This window comes from Neomonachus schauinslandi, chromosome Y (assembly GCF_002201575.2).
Source record: "Neomonachus schauinslandi chromosome Y, ASM220157v2, whole genome shotgun sequence".
Taxonomy (NCBI): domain Eukaryota; kingdom Metazoa; phylum Chordata; class Mammalia; order Carnivora; family Phocidae; genus Neomonachus; species Neomonachus schauinslandi.
This window is the reverse complement of record NC_058420.1, coordinates 4,777,654-4,798,112: the sequence shown is the minus strand read 5'-3', so window position 1 is coordinate 4,798,112 and position 20,459 is coordinate 4,777,654. Positions and strand designations below refer to the sequence as shown.

At 35.5% G+C, this 20,459-nt stretch overlaps 1 protein-coding gene across 1 annotated transcript in view; it reads left to right on the top strand.

The window, feature by feature from the left end:
* The window catches only part of LOC110581157 (probable ubiquitin carboxyl-terminal hydrolase FAF-X), a 103,102-nt gene that overhangs the window by 4,512 nt on the left and 78,131 nt on the right, over positions 1–20,459 (top strand). The window contains 10 exon segments of the mRNA XM_044912041.1: positions 790–810; positions 812–862; positions 864–998; positions 5,674–5,810; positions 7,822–7,955; positions 13,955–14,042; positions 16,698–17,040; positions 18,211–18,306; positions 18,785–18,962; positions 18,965–18,995. Coding sequence (XP_044767976.1) covers positions 790–810; positions 812–862; positions 864–998; positions 5,674–5,810; positions 7,822–7,955; positions 13,955–14,042; positions 16,698–17,040; positions 18,211–18,306; positions 18,785–18,962; positions 18,965–18,995 — 1,214 coding nt within the window.

The following is a 20,459-nucleotide window of genomic DNA, read 5'->3' as shown; positions in this document are numbered from 1 at the left end:
CTTCATTGATGGACAATTTGAATTGCTTCCACATTTTAGCTGTTGTGAATAAAAATGCTGCTATGAACACAAGTGTACAGATATCTCTTTGAGACTGCTTTCAGTTCTTTGGGTATGTATACACCTACCCCTGGAATTGCTGGGTGATGTGGTAATTTCATTTTCAAATTTTGAGGAATTGCTGTACTGTTTTCCATAGCGACTATACCATTTTACTTTTCCACCAACAATGCACAACATTTGTAATTTCTCCACATCTTCACCAACACTTGATAATTTTTGTGTCTTTGATAGCCATGCTGATGGGTGTGAGGTGCTGTTTCATTGTAATTTACATTTCCCTAGTAATCCGTGATGTTGAGCAGCTTTTCATGTGCTAATGGACAAATGTATCTTCTTTAGAAAAATGTCTATTTAAGTCCTTTGCCCACTTTTTAATTGAGTTGTGGGGTTTTTTTTTTTATTTTAGGACTTAACATGTTTTGTATTTGGTGTTTTTTATTTCTAATATGGAATTTTAAAGTCATTAGTGATAAAGTTATTTGTAAATAGAGGGTTTTTTCTTGAATTTAGATTATTCTGTCCCAAGAATACTGTTAATTTTCTCAAATGAGACATGGTTAATTAAGTGCTCAGTTAAGCTAAGCTGTTGGTTTGTGTGTATGGCTGTGATGAACTCAGTGTAGTTTATTGAAAGACATGTAAAAGAGTAATGACTTAATATAAGTGGATATATAAAATGTGATGTTTGTGATGTTTATGTTTACATAACTTACACCTTTTTTTTAGGCAAGTTGGACAAATGCAAGTAAAAAAACAACACAAAAAGCTACTAGAGCTGATTCGTCGTCTTGCAGAAGATGGATAAAGATGGAGTGATGGCACACAAAGTTTTGAACCTGCTTTGGAATCTGGCCCATAGTGATGATGTGCCTGTAGACATCATGGACTTAGCTCTCAGTGCCCACATAAAAATACTAGATTACAGTTGTTCCCAGGTATGGGAATGCTTCTTTACTCATTTTTTCCCTTCACCCTTAGGATGAGTCAGTTAGAGGATAATTCCCTTATTTTTTGTTTTTAAAGTTATCTTGAAAAATTGGCTTACGACTTACTAGTAGTTGTTAGCTGCCCTGCTACTTAGTTTGTTAGAGCATTTGAGCACACATTTTAATTTTCCTCTAATTAAAATGTGCAGTATTTTCAGTCATATTTAACTATTTAGAGTATGATTTCCACCTTGATGTTTTAATATCCTAGACATCTGCTGTAATAATATTTTAGAAAATGTTTGGAATTTAAGAAATAACTTGTGTTACTAATTTGTATAACCCATATCTGTGCAATGGAATATAAATATCACAAAGTTGTTTGACTAAAAAAAAAAAGAAAGAAAGAAAGAAAAATTGGCTTATGTTTGGTTTTTCAGGTTTTTTTAATATTATTTACTAAGCACTTTTACCTCTTTACCAAAGAAAAGATTTGCGTAGGTAAAACAAGTTTTTATAGTAGTATTATATAGTTCAGGAAATGAAGGTAAAGTAGAATCATAAAGTATTAAAGCTGATAATGGCTTTGGACGGAAGGGTACCTAGACTCTTTTGCTCAGGAGAGGTTAATAAAGCTAGTAAAATTTCCTGAATAAAGCTTTCTTTACAAGTAAATCACTGTATTTTCCCTATAGTTAACTGCTATTTATGTTTACTGCTTTCAAGGATGTACTTTTATACAGTTACTTATATTCTCGATATTCTTATATTCTCTGGATTTTTCTAAGTGCTTTGCCATATTTCTAATAGGTTGGTTAAAGAATTAAAAAAAAAAAGGGCCCCTGGGTGGCTCAGTCAGTTAAGCATCTGCTTTTGGCTCAGGTCATGATACCAGGGTCCTGGGATTGAGCCCTGCATCGGGCTCCCTGCTCGGCAGGGGGCCTGCTCCTCCCTCTCCCCCTCCCCCTGCTTGTGTTCTCTCTCTCGCTGTGTCTCTCTCTGTCAAATAAATAAATAAAATCTTAAAAAAAGAAAAAAAGACTGGGCAGGGTTGTTCTTAGTTATCTCAGGGCTTCACTTTTAGTTGGACTTGAATTTAATCAGGTCTAGCAAGGTCAAGATGATATTATCATGTATTTGAAGCCAAGTGTTTGCAAAATCTCAAGTCTTTACTGCACTGATTGCCTTAATCAAAAAAAGTACTGTCAGGGCGCCTGGGTGGCTCAGTCGGTTAAGCATCTGCCTTCGGCTCAGGTCAGGATCCTAGGGTCCTGGGATCAAGCCCCACGGTAGGCTCCCTGCTCAGCAGGGATCCTGTTTCTCCCTCAGTCTCTGCCTCTGCTCCTCCCTCCGCTTATGCACTCTCTCTCTCAAATAAATAAAATCTTTTTTTTTTAAGATTTTATTTATTTATTTGACAGAGATACACAGCGAGAGAGGGAACCCAGAAGCAGGGGGAGTGGAAGAGGGAGAAGAGGCTTCCTGCAGAGCAGGGAGCCCGATGTGGGGCTCGATCCCAGGACCCTGGAATCATGACCTGAGCCAAAGGCAGATGCTTAATGACTGAGCCACCCAGGTGCCCAATACCTAAAATCTTAAAAGAAAGAAAGAAAGAAAGATAGAAAAGTACTGTCATATATATACATACAGAGAGCTGGGTGAATAAATTCAGAGAACATTCTTTACCTGGGATTTATAAGATTGAAGATGTCATTCATAGTCTCTGGAATAGTTAATTGCAACTGTCCATATAAAACTGATTTCTTTTGAATTCTGAAGAAGAGATAAATTAAAATTTATCCTAATTACTGTCTTTTACAAGTAGATTAGAAACATGGAAATTTTGAAAATCAGAGTGCCAGGGGTGCCTGGGTGGCTCCATCAGTTCAGTGCCCAACTGTTGGTTTCAGCTCAGGTCATGATCTCAGGGTCTTGAGATGAAGCACTGTGTCAGGCTCTGTTCAGCAGCAGTCTGCTTCAGATTCTCTGTCTGTCCCTTTGTCCCTCCCCCACTCACCCTCTCTCTAAATAAATAAAATCTTAAAAAATTTATTGGAACAATACGTAAGATTTGTAGTGATGCTATTATAGGAGTTTCAGATTTATCAAAGGAAAAAAAAGACAGTCCAGTTATTTGATTGGATGACAGTATTTGATTTGTCATTGATTGATTCATTGTGCTTGACTTTCCATTAAAGCATCTAAAATGGTTATGAAGACCTTGAGTTTAAACTGTATTTTATTAAATAGAGAAGTGTTATAGAGGCTCAAAGTAGCACACTTATTATAAAAGCTCAAGTGTTACTTCCTCCTTTATTTAGTTGTTCATATCATTGCCTGGCACAATGTCTTAAGTTATCACATTAATAGAAAACTGGATTTCATGGGATTTAGTAAAAAGAGTTTTCCCCTTTTCAACTTCAGCCTTCATTTGGTGTAGTTATTTAAAACAAATGAGTATCTTATTCTCTTGCCCTATCAACCCAAAGCACTTTTTTAACAAGTCATGACGTATTTAATATTCATGGATAAATATTTTTAAATCCTTAAAAATGTTCATAGAGTTAGTTCAGCCCTGTACTTGCACATCTAGAAATTTTTTCCTAGGGAATGATATGAAAAAGCATGATATTTACAGGCTAGACCTTTTTTTTTTAGGATTTTATTTATTTATTTTAGGGGCACGTGGGTGGCTCAGTCGTTAAACGTCTGCCTTCACTTCAAATCATGATCCTGGGATCGAGTCCCACATCGGGCTCCCTGCTCGGCAGGAAGCCTGCTTCTCCCTCTCCCACTCCCCCTGCTTGTGTTCCTGCTGTCGCTGTCTGTCTCTCTGTCAAAGAAATAAATAAATAAAAATCTTTAAAAATATATATTATTTATTTATTTTAGAGGGAGAGAGAGCGAGCACAGGCATGTGCACAAGCTGGGAGTGGGAAGAGGGAGAGAGTCCCAAGCAGACTCAGCACTGAATACTGAACTGACACGCGGCTCAGTTTCTCCACCCTGAGATCATGACCTGATCCAAAAGCAAGCATTGAATGCTTAACCCCCAGCTAAGTAACCCAGGGGCTCCCTGGACTAGACCATTCTTCTTAAAGAATGAAAAGTGAAAATCACTTAAATTCATGAATACACTCTACAGCATATTTTGTAGTCTTTAAAGTGTTGGTGGATGCATGTTCATGGTATTTAATGGAAATACTTAAAATACAAACTGTGTTTTATTTCTAAAAGAGATGTGCATGTGCTTGCGAAAATGTACTTTAAGTGAGACAATAAAGAGAGAAAAAGAGACGAGATAAACAGAATTGATTTTTCTTCCGTAGAATCACTCCAATTAAAAATTTGTTAGTACTGGGGCGCCTGGGTGGCTCAGTCATTGAGCGTCTGCCTTCGGCTCAGGTCATGATCCCAGGGTCCTGGGATCGAGCCCCGCATCGGGCTCCCTGCTCAGTGGGGAGTCTGCTACTCCCTCTCCCACTCCCCCTGCTTGTGTTCCCTCTCTCGCTGTGTCTCTCTCTGTCAAATAAATAAATAAAATCTTTAAAAAAAAAAAAATTTGTTAGTACTCATGTGAATTTCTGATTCCTAGTAATCTTAGATAAAAAGAAAAGCAAAGGGGCGCCTGAGTGGCTCAGTCGTTAAGCGTCTGCCTTCGGCTCAGGTCATGTTCTTGAGGTCCTGGGATCAAGCCCTGCATCCGGCTCCCTGCCCAGAGGGAAGCCTGCTTCTCCCTCTCCCACTCTCCCTGCTTGTGTTCCTTCTCTCACTGTGTCTCTCTCTGTCAAATAAATAAAATCTTTAAAAAGAGAAGAAAAGAAAATACACATTTCAGAATATTAGAAATAAATATATTCCTGGGGCACCTGGGTGGCTCAGTTGGTTAAGCAACTGCCTTCGGCTCAGGTCATGATCCTGGAGTCCCAGGATCGAGTCCCGCATCAGGCTCCCCACTCAGCAGGGAGTCTGCTTCCGCCTGTGAACCTGTCTCCTCTTGTGTTCTCTCTCTCATTCTCTCTCTCTCAGATAAATAAATAAAATCTTAAAAAAAAGAAAGTTTAAAAAAAAAAAAAGAAATATATTCCTACAACATTCTTGAACATTCTTAGTTTGCCTTTAGGGTGAGTACTTGTATCTGTTTTGTATCTTGTATGTTGGGTTTTTTAAAGTTTTATTGTAATAAAAGATATATTTTTGAATATCTAATACAAAATTTATGTAAATATAATTAATGTATAATTTTTCACCTATAGTGTTCTCATACTGTTGTTTTCTGGATAAAATAAAAATTTTTAGGTTCCCTGCTCCTATTAAAAAAATATGCTAACATCATTCTCATATGGTAACTGTTTGAATTGTATGTTTTTGCTAAAGTTTATAATATGGAAACCTTATAAAAGACTGAATAAAAATGAAATCTGCACATATGAGCATATATTTTAAAATCAGATTTCTTGTTAATATGCCTAAACTTGGGATTTATATCTTGGTGCATATATATCTAAATCTGGAATACTGAATTTTTATAGTAGTACTTTACATTTTGGAGCTTTGGTGATCATTTCAAAGTAAGAACATACTTATTCCTAATTTTTGTGATCCTTATCTTAAAAGCTTTGAAGATAGAAGTATGTTGAATACTGGTCCATGTAACCATTAACCTTTTGTATGTGTATTTAAGGATCGAGACACACAGAAGATCCAGTGGATAGATCGCTTTATAGAAGAACTTCGTACAAATGACAAGTGGGTGATTCCTGCACTGAAACAAATAAGAGAAATTTGTAGTTTGTTTGGTGAAGCACCTCAAAATTTGAGGTAGGGCTTTTAATATAGAAAATTTTCTAATTTTTATGTATATATTATGTTGAAAACAGCATACCAATAAAATCAAATGTTAAAATAGCAGTTAGCATCTGAATCAAGATACTGCCTTGAGCTCTTTGTACAGAATTGTCTTTGACTTCTAGCAGATACACCAAACATTATGGCATGGGTGGTTTTACCCTTCTTATGGGTTTCAAGATAAGAATAAGTGATTTAATTTATGAAAATAAGATTTTATTTAAAGATAACTTTTACTATATTATTTTATTTAGATTTTTTTTTAAGATTTTATTTATTCATTTGAGACACAGAGATACAGAGAGAGAGCATGAGCAAGGGGAGAGGCAGAGGGAGAGGGAGAAGCAGGCTCCCAACTGAGCCAGGAGCCAGATGCGGGGCTCGATCCCAGGACCCTGGAATCATGACCAGAGCCTAAGGCAGATGCTTAACAATCCTCTGAGCCACCCAGGCACCCCTATTCAGATTTTTCTTTTTTTTTTTTTTTTAAGATTTTATTTATTCATTTGAAACAGAGATACAGAGAGAGAACGAGAGCATGAGCAGGGGAGAGGCAGAGGGCGAGGGAGAAGCAGGCTGCCCACCGAGTCAGGAGCCAGACATGGGGCTCGATCCCGGGACCCTGGGATCATGATCTGAGCCGAAGGCAGATGCTTAACCATCTGAGCCACCCAGGCGCCCCCCTATTCAGATTTTTCTTAAAGATCTAATTTTATGTTTGGTCTTGATGCCAGATTGTGGTTATGGTTATGGGAATAATTTACCTTTTACTTTCTTGTAATCAGTTTGGAACTAATGACACGTAAAGAAAAAATAACATGGAAAAATCTTAGGAATAGTGCAACCAGGGTTTAAGTGCAGTTAGGCTTCCTGATAGTGAACCCTAGTTTCTCTAACTAGCAGTAATCATAGAAAGAGTCTGTAACCATTTAGAATCTGTTTTCTTGTAAGACAATTACGTGATTGCCAAGATTTTTTTTTTTACAGCTCTGGGTGGATATAATTGTGTGTGTCAACAGGATTCCTGTTGAAACTGAATTACATAATTCCTTTTTTTTTTTTTTTTTTTGAGAGAGTGAACGAGCAGGCAGGGTGGGGAGTGGGTCTAGTGCGGGTAGAGGGAAAGAGACAATCTTGAGCAGGCCCCCCACCCCAAGCAGAGCTTGACACAGGGCTCGGTCTCATGACCCTGAGATTATGACCTGAGCTGAAATCAAGAGTTAGATGCTTAACCAACTGAGCTGCGCAGAAGGCGCTACAGAATCCCACTTTTATGCTTTAATTTTTCAGGTTGGATTTTGATTATTTTCCAATGCTGGAAAAATAACATGAAATTAGGAAACTTCGTGGACATAAATACTGGAGGAAATCATGAAATAATCTATGGATAATATTTTTTTTATAAAGGACATATTTTGATTGTGGTTGATTCACCATACATGTCTTTTTTCAAACATACCCATTTTTGGTTGCTTATTTACTCATGCAGTATTACATAGTCTTCAAAGGCAGGTGATTTAATCACCAGTGGATTAATAATGAAGTGAGCATTGATTGGTTTCATTGAAAATGGCAAAATAGAAGGGGAACTGGGTCTCTTTCTGGTTATACTCAGGGGCAAAATTGGTTGCACATTCAGTGTTAACGGAATGAACTTTTAAGGGCTAATATACTTGCTCATGCAAATTTGTCCCTGTGCTTTGTTACTTACATAAGATTAATGTCCTGTCTGAAGTTGGAGAATACTGATTGGTGATTTCGTATAAGATGAGAATGTTAGAATAAATATTTATGTTTTGAGACCTTGATTATTCTCTTTAAACTGCTTGATATTTTGCTATTAAAAGGAGGATATAGACCCAGTTTTTATTACGAATGTAAAACATTTTAAACATCTGAATTAGCAGTTGGGACAGTCTTTGTAAATTCTTAGTTACAACAGTGTTCATTGCCTAATTATACTGTTAAGTTCTTCTCGTTTTAGTCAAACTCAGCGAAGTCCCCATGTATTTTATCGTCATGATTTAATCAACCAGCTTCAGCACAATCATGCCTTAGTTACTTTGGTAGCAGAAAACCTTGCAACTTACATGAATATTGTTCGACTGTATGCTAGAGGTATGTATTTATAACTAAAATCAGCTATTGGGGATCAAGTATAGGCTTCCCTTCCCTGGTTTTTGTTTTGTCCTCAGTGTTAATTACCTCAGAAATGAAAATATATAAGTTTTTCCTAGATCAGAAAATGGAAGTGAAATACTCTTCTACATCTCCTCGGCCTTTCAAAACTTATACCAACTGAACTTCAGGTCAGTTTTTCAAGGCCTGTTACTAAGTGCTTATCTTTCCACATCTGGGAGCTCTGTCTGCTCTTACCGCATTGGTTGATATTCTCTTGGGTATTTACCTAACTTACTTTAAATTTTTGCATTCTTCTTGCCACACTGCTTTTCACGAAAACTTGATTAATAATTCCTTTGTTAATTTTGACCAATTTTGTTTTGGAATAACACATTACAGTTGTTTTTAATAACCCTGAATTAACATTTTCCATTGTTCAAAAAAAATTATTAGAAATTTACAGGATGAATGACATGTTCTTATTGGTTCTCAGAATGTGAAACTGTTTAAATATGTTAAGATAAACTTTGCTCTGGTTTACAACAGAAACCGTTTTAATATTTGCCATATGAGGACTCTCTTCTTGATGTTTTAAGGATCAATTCCAATATTATTTGTCCTTATCAAAAGTTTTATTAGAATCTATGTGTGCTTGAACACACAAAGTATTCTTTATATATCTATACCTCCTCTGTATTACAACAGATTCATAGACAAACACAAAACCCAGCTGACTTACAGGCCCAGTTTGTATATTTGAGTATGGAGAAGAAAATTTTTCCGTTTTCCAATTGAAAACCGGATTGAGCATAATGTGGAACTGAAAATACTACTCTGTTGATGTGCTATGTCAGGATGTGTAGAATTGAGTTATATATTTAAAATGGGGATATTTTTAATACTCATTGTTTGACTACAATAATAGGCTCTGTACTTGTGCTTGTGCCTTAGATGGTTGAAGTGTGTGTGGTTGGCTGATGTGATCCCCACATTGTTACTAATTTATACTTAGCTTTATAAAAGTTATAGAAACAAAATGGAAAAGTTAAGCAACTTTTTAGATACACCTAATGATTGTATTGGCTTCCTGTTCCTTTTATATTTTACCCACTGTGTCCATTCTAGTCCTGGGGCTAGAATAGCAGTCTAAGCATCAGATGTTATAATTGGCCTCATTTTAGGTTCCAGTGTTCCTTCTTAGCAAAATGGTAGGATAGGGAAGGTACTGTAGGCATGAAACTTTGTGATTTTTCTCTAGCAAGAGCAGCCAAAATCAGTGAGAATAAGGTAGAATTTTGAATGTAGTTCCCTTGAGATTTTTAGGATGTTAAATTTTATTCCTGGTAGAGAGCCCTCCTAATGCCAATTAAGACCTTTCCCAAAAGGAATCACCTACATATTAAGCTTCAGTGGTAAGTTTAATTTACTTCCATCTTTATGTGATTCTGTGTTATTTTAATGTCATCATCAGTAAAAACCAAATTGCCAAGGCAGTCAGATGGGGCACATGTGCATTTCTCCCTCACTAGGATCCTATTCCATTTAGTCAGATTGTATCAGTGTTCTTGGCATATCTCACTTTCATGACTTCAAGATTGTCAGCATTTTTTTTTTAAAGATTGTATTTATTTGAGAGGGAGAGAGCATGAGTGGGGGAGGGGCAAAGGGAGAGGGAGAAACAGATACCCCTCTAAGCCCAACTCGGGGCTGGATCCCAGGATCCTGAGATCATGACCTGAGCCTAAGGCAGATGCTTAACTGACTCAGTGACCCAGGCTCCCCAAGAATGTCAGCATTCTTCATAATCTTCTCTATATTGCTTTTTGGAAGGTTAGAAATAAGAGTGCAGGCTTTAAATTTAGACAGTTTAAACTTAATCTATATAACCTCTAAGTTAATTAAGCCTCTGTAGTTAAAATTTACCAAACTGGTAAAATGAAGATAACAAGAGTATGTATTTCCTAAAGGAGTTGCTAAAATGTAGTTTAGATTCTTTTTTTCTTAGAGACAGAGAAAGCATGCACAGAGGGAAGGGTTAGAGGGAGAGGCATAAGCGGACTCCCTGATGAGCAAGGAGCCCAATGCAGGGCTCCATCCCAGGATCAGGAGATCATGACCTGAGCCAAAGGCAGATGCTTAACCGACTGAGCCACCCAGGCTCCCTAAAATGGGGTTTGCTCCTAAAACTTCTAACATTAAATTACTTCTGACCTAGAGCTCAAAAACAACACAAACTGTGGTGATTACATTTATATAAGAAGCAGGTTTCTTGTTCTCCTGAAATGACAACATATGCTATCAGATGTTATAAGATTCCCACAGTTCACTGATATTTGTTCAGTGTCATTTCATTGGTGTTATACATTTGCCAGCACTGCATTGTGTTTCTAGAATGCATCTTTTGGTTTTGGAAGAGGTTAGTGCCCCAGTGGTATGGCCAGCTGATTGCACTTCTACTTTTAGTAACTTACTAAAATCCTTACAACTTTTATATGTGGAAATAAAAATGAGCTCTGATGACTCCTTCTTAGTGAGCTTCATATGCCTCAGTATTTCCTCAATCACATTTTTTTAAATGTGCACCAACAAAGTATGATACAGTTCAATTTAGTTCATTAGAATGGATCCTTTGAACTGATTTGCACTTAGAGTTTTAGGTGTCATTTTCTTCAGTTTCTGGATAAGGATTATGAGGATTTACACTAATTATAGAACACATTGAAATTCATTTAGACCTGTGTTTTCTAAGGACTGACACTGCCATATCCCCTTCCCATTCTCTGATTTCATTTTCAGGACTACTTGCCAACTTAAAGTTCTCTTTGCAAGGGTCATTCAACAAGAGTGCTTTGGTAGAATGACATGTCCTGACTCAGTTCACTTAGTAGTTCTACCACATTTCTATATGTGAGCCATGAAGAACTTTTAGATATTTGTGGGTTATTGTAATTTAAAAAGTACTTTTACCTAGTATTCTCATTTTATTGAGCTAGTAACTCTCTGGAGGCCTACAGTAGGAAAGTACAGGATGAGACTTGAACATTTTAATGCCATAAGTTGTGTATAAAGAACTATATTGGCATGTCAAAAAGATAAAGAAGTTATTGCTCACTAGGTCAATCTGTAATACTTGGAGCATCATAATAATGATACTATGGATCATAGCCTTTTCAGTATATAAGTGCTTGAGTCCATAGTGATATAAATGAATAAATGAAGGAGAATGTCAACTAAAAATGTAGGAAAAAATAACAGATGAAAAAAAAACCTAGTGAGTTGGGCGCCTGGGTGGCTCAGTTGGTTAAGCAACTGCCTTCGGCTCAGGTCATGATCCTGGAGTTCCAGGATCAAGTCCTGCATCGGGCTCCCTGCTCGGCAGGGAGTCTGCTTCTCCCTCTGACCCTCCTCCCTCTCATGCTCTCTGTCTCTCATTCTCTCTCTCTCTCAAATAAATAAATAAAATCTTTAAAAAAAAAAAAAAAAACTAGTGAGTTAAATTTTGATGAGGACCAGAATAATGACATAGTATCAGAATATCATTCCACAAATTGTATCTTTTGTGGTATTTCTTGTCAAAATACATAAACTGAATGAAACTAGAGGTAACATGAACCCAAATTAAGTGGCATTGGCCAAGAGTTTGTTTTTTGTTTTTTGTTTTTTTTTTAAGATTTTATGTATCAGAAAGAGAGGGAGAGCACAAGCAGGGGGAGAGCAGGCAGAGGGAGAAGCAGACTCACCACTGATCAGGGAGCCTGATGTGGGACTCAATCCCAGGACCCTGGGATCATGACCTGAGCTGAAGGCAGACTCTTAACCAACTGAGCTACGCAGGGACCCCAAGCAGCTTTTTATTCTTTAAAATGGTCTGTCAAGATAAGAAATGTGAAAAATAACTAAGGAAACTCTAGGTTTAAGGAAATGACCTCATGCAACATATGAGCCTAAATTGATTCTGGACTGGGGAAAAAAGGAAAGCATAAAGGACATTATTGGGATTGGATGTTACTGGGATGAAATTTAAATATAGGCTGTGGATCAGATAATACTCTTCTATTAATCTTAAAATCAGATGAGTATACTAGGGTTTATGTCTTTGTTATTTGTAAATGTAGTTTTAAGGAGTAAAGTAACTGGTATTCAGTTTACGTTCAGATGGTTAACAAAACTGATAAATATATACATAAAATAGAAACCTTATAAAACAAATGGACAAAATGTAAATAATTACATGTATCTGGGTAAAGTATAGTTCCTTCTATTATTTTTACACTTAGAAAACATTATATCAAAAAAGAAAGTTACACAGAGCTCTCCTCTCCTCCCACCAATTGATCTGCCAAGGAAACCCACACACATTTTTAGACAAAAGTATCTAAGCAGCTAAAGTGGTAGTCCAGAGTTTAGTCTCATAGTATTTCAAGTTCAGTGCTCTGAAAAACTGGAAAACTTATATATAGTGGGAAAAATTTTCTGTAATTTTGGAAGCTTAAGGTTTGGTGCAATTGATGATTCTCAAGAAGTTGTAAAATTGCTGGCAGATGCTTACTCATAAGGAAGATACAAAATAGTCATAATATGTGGATCTCCTTTCTTTACTGAAATTGAGATAACATTTCTAAACATTCTGTATTATTCATCTTTATAGCAAGTCACGGTTTTACATCCAATTGCTGTTTTTCTGATGTGGAAAAATTTGGAAAACTTGGGTTGCCTTTAACAATTTTAAAAGGATTAGAATTCTTGGGTAGCATTACTGACACAATCAAGTTTTTTTGTTTTTAAGATTTTACTTATTTATTTGACAGAGAGAGAGTGAGAGAGAGAACACAAGCAGGGGGATTAGGAGAGGGAGAAGCAGGCTTCCTGCAGAGCAGGGAGCCCGATGTGGGGCTCAGTCCCAGGACCCTGGGATCACGACCTGAGCTGAAGGCAGACGCTTAACGACTGAGCCACCCAGGCACCCGACACAATCAAGTTTTAAGAGATATATAACACATGTATCAGTACCTAACTAAAAAGGAATTGTATAACTTCCAAATCCTTTGTAACTTGCTTCAAAAGTTTGAAATAAATGTCTTTGATTCCTAAATGGTTGACCATGCTTGCTGGAGGCATTTAATTGCCCCATTTTCCGTACTGCATAGAAACCAGCTTGGTTCCAGGCAGAGGGCTTTATCCAAGCCTTCTAATTCTTTCGTGATGTTCTTTTGCCTGATACTGAATAAACAGACTTACAAGAATTTTTTTTTAAGAAAAGGTTTTTATAAGTCTGAATTGACTTCCTTTTTGAATAAACATCTCACATACACACAAAATAGTGTACATGATATTTTTAGGACAATCTATACTATTTAATTTTATCCTTTTCTTTTTCACCGACTAAGGATTTTTCACCTACCATATGTGATGTTAATAAAGGAAGTCCAAAGTACTTACTAATTTTTATGTTTTAAAAATTGGATTTCCCACTGAGTCTAGGCCTAGTTATATTGGTTTTTGTAATCATATGGGGAGGGGAGGGTTTTTTTAATTACTGAGGCTGTTAGAGACATTGGTACTCTGGTGCTGGGGTACTTTGATAACTTTATCAAATATAGTAGCACCTTAGTCATCCTAATTCTTCTATGAGTGCCCTTAGTGGTATTTTTTACTCTAAAATTCTTTTCCTAAAATTCTTTTTCTGTAAGAAAAGTTTTAGTATTAATGGGGGAAAATGAAGGGAAAACATCATAAACTGTACTCACAAATTGCTTCAGTATATATGAAGAATGAAAGGGAATTGTGCTGAAAATTTTTTGATTGTACATCAGTGGATTTTATTTTCCTTTTGGCTATGTAAAATGTTAATTTTGTGGGGAAGATTGGATATGTCAATACTACTATTATAGGTTGCCTGATAATAAGTGATTATTGACCTTATAATTTCCTTAAGTAAAAGTTAGCATTGATGTGGATATACATGTGTATTATGCATAATTTTTGTTAATTTGCAGACCATGAAGATTATGACCCACAAACTGTGAGGCCTGGAAGTAGATACAGTCATGTTCAAGAAGTCCAAGAACGGCTTAACTTCCTTAGGTTGGTTTTAAGCAATTAGTGCTGTTCTCTTTAAGGCACAGAAAACAAATATAGTGTTAATATTCATTATAGTTGTACTTAATGTGGCCATTCTACCCTGCAGCTGAATATTTTCCCACATAAAAAGCATTGCCAAAAGTTTAATGTAACACTTCCTGTGTGTTCATTTTTAAATACTTTAAGATTATTTGCTAAGCTTTAACTTTAGTCTTTTTTTTGAAGACTGCATTTTAAGTTTCACAATATAGTTTATGTTAGAAATAAAAGTTCATTCATTACACATTTTCATACTTCAAACTATAAGACAAAAAATAGTCAGCTCTAGGCAACTACATTTTAATTAAGGCTGTCGTGGCACTAAGGAACAGGGTTTTGGTATGCTTTAACAAAAGTTAATCTAAACCTATATGTAATAACATTCGGATGTGGTTAAGGAAAAATTGCCTGACTTAAAAAAAACAAAACTAAATATTGTGTTAAGCTGAATTAGTATGGTTAGCATTTAATGACATGTGTATGTGGATATGTATATATAGCTTAAATAATAGATTTCTTAGGAATGCAATAACCAGATCCTAGCAAAAAAGCATATTTGAATCATAAATATTGTTAAAAAATACTGAGGCTTTTTTTCATAAAATCTGTTGCATTAATTATTTTCATTAATTTTGGGGGCTTTTGTCTTTGGACTATGTTGTATACTGTATTTCTGTTATTAAACCATGTAATAATTTGTGGAGAAATATTTAGATTGACAGAGTCTGTTCTCTAATCTATGACTGCATTTAACAGTTTTGTAATATGTTGAATTGATCTCATCTTCTCCAGTACAAGTGTTTATATCATTTGAACTTGAGACAAATTCTAGTTATCAAATTTTATGACATTTACTTAAAGTGCCCCCCTTTTTTAAGCACCTGGATAAAAGGACATGCCTCCCTATAGTGGGCTACTATTGTTGATGGCTGTGTATTGTATCCTTTAGGTCTATTAGAAGAGAAAAATGGTTTGGAATTTATCTATTAATAAAGATTAGTATCTGAAGTCCTTTTATACCTCTTGCTCTGTAAATACTTAGTAGTGCAATTCTTTAAAGGCAAAGGAACTGAGAGTTAATGCTAGCTTTGCAGTGTTCACTTTAATCTGTATAGAAACTCTTGTGAGGCATTGTTACTCCTATTTGAAATAAATCTGCGATTCAGGTGGGTGAGGTAACTTGTTTGAAATCACATAACTGCATGTGATAGAACTGCACTCCTCATCTACTGTGTCTCACTTTAAAATCTATGGTTCTGTGACCCCAGTAATTTCCCAAACTTACCTGGGAGTCTTAGTTTGAAAAGTTTTGAATTTTACTGCAAACAGTAAGGCATTTTTTGCATTTTATTATTCTGGACCTTATGTAGCTCAATTATATATGAAGGTGCAAAGAATTAGATAGGATTAAAAGCTTAAAAGGCCTCTTTATACACAGACTTAAAAGTAAGGAGATCTTGGGCGCCTGGGTGGCTCAGTTGGTTAAGCGACTGCCTTCGGCTCAGGTCATGATCCTGGAGTCCCGGGATCGAGTCCCGCATCGGGCTCCCTGCTCGGCGGGGAGTCTGCTTCTCCCTCTGACCCTCCCCCCTCTCATGCTCTCTCTGTCTCATTCTTTCTTTCTCAAATAAATAAATAAAATCTTTAAAAAAAAAAAAAAAGGAGATCTTGGAGAACATACATAATTAATACCCAAAAGAAGAAAACCACAGACGTTAAATACTTCATACTCTATTGGACATGAAACCACTATGATATTGTTAATAAAGAATTAAATGCAGAATTATTACTCAGTTAAAATTAGCTTCTGTTTTTTTACTGTCATTCATAGAAATAGTAAACAGTAGGTGGAGGCAACTTACAGCTAGAGGAAACTAGAATCTGAAAAAGAGACTACTTAAAGCAGAACCATCATAATTTTACTGTATAATAACTTAATGACTTTTTTTTTAAGATTTTATTTATTTATTTGACAGAGAGAGATACAGCAAGAGAGGGAACACAAGCAGGGGGAGTGGGAGAGGGAGAAGCAGGCTTCCCGCGGAGCAGGGAGCCCAGTGCAGGGTTTGATCCCAGGACTCTGGGATCATGACCTGAGCCAAAGGCAGACGCTTAACAACTGAGCCACCCAAGCTCCCCGACTTAATGACTTTAATAGTCACAGAATTAAAAAGCCCAGAAGAACGTCACTGAATATTATACTAATGATTACTGACATAGAAATGAGCTTAAATAACAATTCACTTACCTCTGAAAGTTATTTAGTGTAATAAGCCATTTTCTAGTGAAACCATGTAAGTTTAGGAAACTAAACCAATATCTGGTTTCAAAAGCTGATCTTGTAGAGAACAAGGAAGAAATTTCTAATATTTAGCTGAAGTCACATAGCTGAATTGTTGCCACTTTGCAATTGCATCATAAATATATGCTTATTAAGTAAATGAGGTTTTGTTTTGGTTTTTTTTGCTGCTATATATAAGAAATAAATTCTTTTGAAAGAGTACCTCTTTAAGCTGTAATAAAAATTCATGTGTGATAAATTTAACTTCAAGCATATTGAAATAAATTGTGTTTCAGGATTATGTAGATCTAATTACTGATTTTTTTAATTTTTCCAAGATTTTTATTGAAGGATGGCCAACTGTGGCTCTGTGCTCCTCAGGCAAAACAAATATGGAAATGCTTAGCAGAGAATGCAGTTTACCTTTGTGATCGTGAAGCCTGTTTTAAGTGGTATTCCAAGTTAATGGGTGATGAACCAGACTTAGATCCTGATATTAATAAGGACTTCTTTGAAAGTAATGTGCTTCAGCTTGATCCCTCCCTGTTAACTGAAAATGGAATGAAATGTTTTGAACGATTCTTCAAAGCAGTTAATTGTCGTGAAGGGAAACTAGTAGCAAAAAGAAGAGCCTATATGATGGATGATTTGGAACTAATAGGATTAGACTACCTTTGGAGGGTAAGTGAGAAGTAGGAACTCTTGTTTGCAGACATTGTACCTGAGGTCGTTTTTTAAATATACTTAAACCATAATTTTGCCTATAAGTTATTTGTATTTATCCCCTGCTTTGATGTTTGTCATAGGAATCTGGGGGGAGAAATTGTTCATCTTTAGCTGCTGCTTATATCACTTCTGTTTGCCAGTGGCTTGGGTTTTTTCCCCCCTCAATTTTTTCTTTTACTATCTGCCACTGGTATTCTTGTTTGACTTCACCCAGAATCTTTTCAGATGTATATGAGTATACCATCCATTGTCTACCCACACGTTTTTCATCCACCCCTCATGAAAGTTGTTGTCTCTTTTACTTAGGTTTTGGGAGTTAATTGTATGTTTAATGCCAAAATGAATAATGGACAGAAGAGAAGATTCTTACTTGGGAGGAACTTTGAGTTAATACCTTTATTGACACTGTTTAATTTTTATTTGTTTAAGTATCAGAGAAAAGTTTAGCTGTATTCCATTTAAGGTTAACATTGCCATTTTGGTGGTGGAAATAAATCATGTTGCCATCTTAAATCGAACCTGTTATAAGTTACATATTTCAACTTTTACTTTATTTTTGTTGTATTGAGTTTTTGTTCTTTGTATTTTTTTTTTTTTTTGCAAACTAGGTAGACTAAGATTTTCTGTCCTTTTTCATTAAAGTTGGTGATTTTCAAATATTTTTAAAAAGCAGTATATTCTATAATAAAAAAATTTTATAATACCAGTTGAATTACTCCTTGAAAATCTCACAGCTTGTCTACCAGTTGCAGAGTTAAATAATATTGATTAAAATTTACTTTATCCTAATTTCTCTATTCGGAACACCTACATTTTATGTATATTAATCCTTTATTTTCAGGCTTATTTAATTTTATCTTGCTTCATTTAAGTGCCATATTAAAATAGTTCTTTTTTTTTAAATTTTTTTTTTTAAGATTTTATTTATTTATTCATGAGAGACAGAGAGAGAGAGAGGCAGAGGGAGAAGCAGGCTCCCAAGGAGGAGGGAGCCCGATGTGGGACTCGATCCCAGGACCCTGGGATCATGACCTGAGCCGAAGGCAGACGCTTAACCATCTGAGCCACCCAGGCGCCCTTAAAATAGTTCTTGAATGTTACTAACACTCTAATTTTTGGATCTAGGCTGTGATTCGGAATAATGATGGCATTGCCAACAGAGTTATAGATCACCTTAAAGAGATGTATACAAACCTTGGCCCCAGGTTACAGGTTAGTCAGGTGAGGTTTCAACTGCATAAAAACTTCTGCTTCAGCTAGGTCAGAAGTACTCTTGTGTTTAGAGGAAGATTTTTAAACTTATAACTAGAAATTAATTTTTTAACTCTTGTCAAAATATTTAAGTATTTAATCCACATTTGTCCCTTATAAAATACTAACTGAAAGATTGTTGGCTTGGTAATTACCCTTAGGTGGTTAGTATTATTTCAAACAAAATAATTCATTATTTATGTTGAGATGGCCAAAAGTTTAACTTACTTGACACTTAGTCCCAAACGTTTTTTTCTTGTTGTTTTTAATAATTGGTTTAATCACTTATTTTCTTGTTAGCAGCTTCCTTCTGTGTATTATATTACTGGATAAATATGTAATTGATAGTTACCTACAAGTTGAAATTTTATTTTATTTTTTAGATTACTGACTGCCATATTTGTTTCTGAAGCAACTAAACTATCTTGCTTTGGCTTATTATTTATAGGTGGTTATCCATGAAGACTTCATCCAATCTTGCTTCGATCGTTTGAAAGCCTCATATGATACATTATGTGTTTTGGATGGTGATGAAGACAGTATTAATTGTGCAAGACAGGAAGCCATTCGAATGGTTTGAGTATTAACTGTTTTAAGGAAATACATAAATGAATGTGACAGCGATTATCAGAGGAAAGAACAATTCTGCCTATGTCAAGGTTTGTAAGAAATTGATCCACTAGTTAATTTGCAGTCATTTATTATTTTCCTAGCCAATTATTTAAGAAAGTAATGACTTTGATAGGCTAAAGGGGCAGTAAATAAAATTTTCATTCTGGATTTCTGTGTCCTACCTTTTAAAAATGGTATTCACATTCTCCTAGATGTAATTTTGTTTTTTGGGTTTTTTTAAAGATTTTATTTATTTATTTGACAGAGAGAGACACAGTGAGAGAGGGAACACAAACAGGGGGATTGGGAGAGGGAGAAGCAGGCTTCCTGCAGAGCAGGGAGCCTGATGTGGGGCTCAATCCCAGGACCCTGGGATCATGACCTGAGCCGAAGGCAGACGCTTAACGACTGAGCCACCCAGGCATCCCGTAATTTTCTTTTAAGTAGAAAATTTTGATTTATATTGTCATTAAGTACAATTTTTCTTTTTTTTTTTCTGTTTTCTTTGTTTTCTTCCTACCTCCCTTCCTGTCTTTTTGTTTGGTTTGGTTCCAAGTTATTATTACCTATTAAGTGGGAATGGTATTTTATAGCTGCTGTATATTTTTATTTTAATGATACTCATTCACACTAGTAAAAATAAAATTCTTAAAAGCTACTTATTTGGGGCTCCTGGGTGGCTCAGTCGTTAAGCGTCTGCCTTCGGCTCAGGTCATGATCTTGGAGTCCCAGGATCGAGTCCCGCATCGGGCTCCCTGCTCAGCAGGAAGCCTGCTTCTCCCTCTCCCACTCCCCCTGCTTGTTTTCCCTCTCTCGCTGTGTCTCTCTCTGTCAAATAAATAAAAATCTTAAAAAAAAAAGCTACTTATTTAATAGATATGAAGAAGAAAGTCTTAAAATGATGTTTGCTAAATTTTCTTTTGATTTTGGAACTACTATAAAGTAAATAATTTACTAAATTAAATTTTAGTATAATAAATTAGAAATAAATTCAGTATTATGCAATATAAGTCAGATAATTATAAATTAAGTAGAAAACAAGCTAACTTATTTAAAAATAGTTCAAATGGCATTTTTAGATTTGGGAGAAGTTTATAGAGTAAGTACTGTCAGATTTTTTTAAATTGTGATCACTTTTATAAATAAATGTAGAATGTTTCTTGAATATTTTTGTTTTGTATCTTATCTGTGAGAAGAGAGTATTGCAAGTTAAGTATTTTTGAATGACTTTTGTTTTTAAGAATTTTTGTAAATGTTTAATGTAATGTTAATGCATTTTAATATTTCTGTTGATACTCTCAAGTTGAAATGTATCTCTTCTACATTTGAAAATATTCTTAGGTATTGAACTTTTGTAGCTTAAAATAACTGATGTCTATTACAACTTATCATAAAGTAGAAATCTTTGGTTCTACAGCCATAGAAACAAAGACTAACCAGTGGAATATAATCATATTGTATTTCCAAAATTAACTATGATGTTCATAATTTACAGAAACAAAAAGTTATTT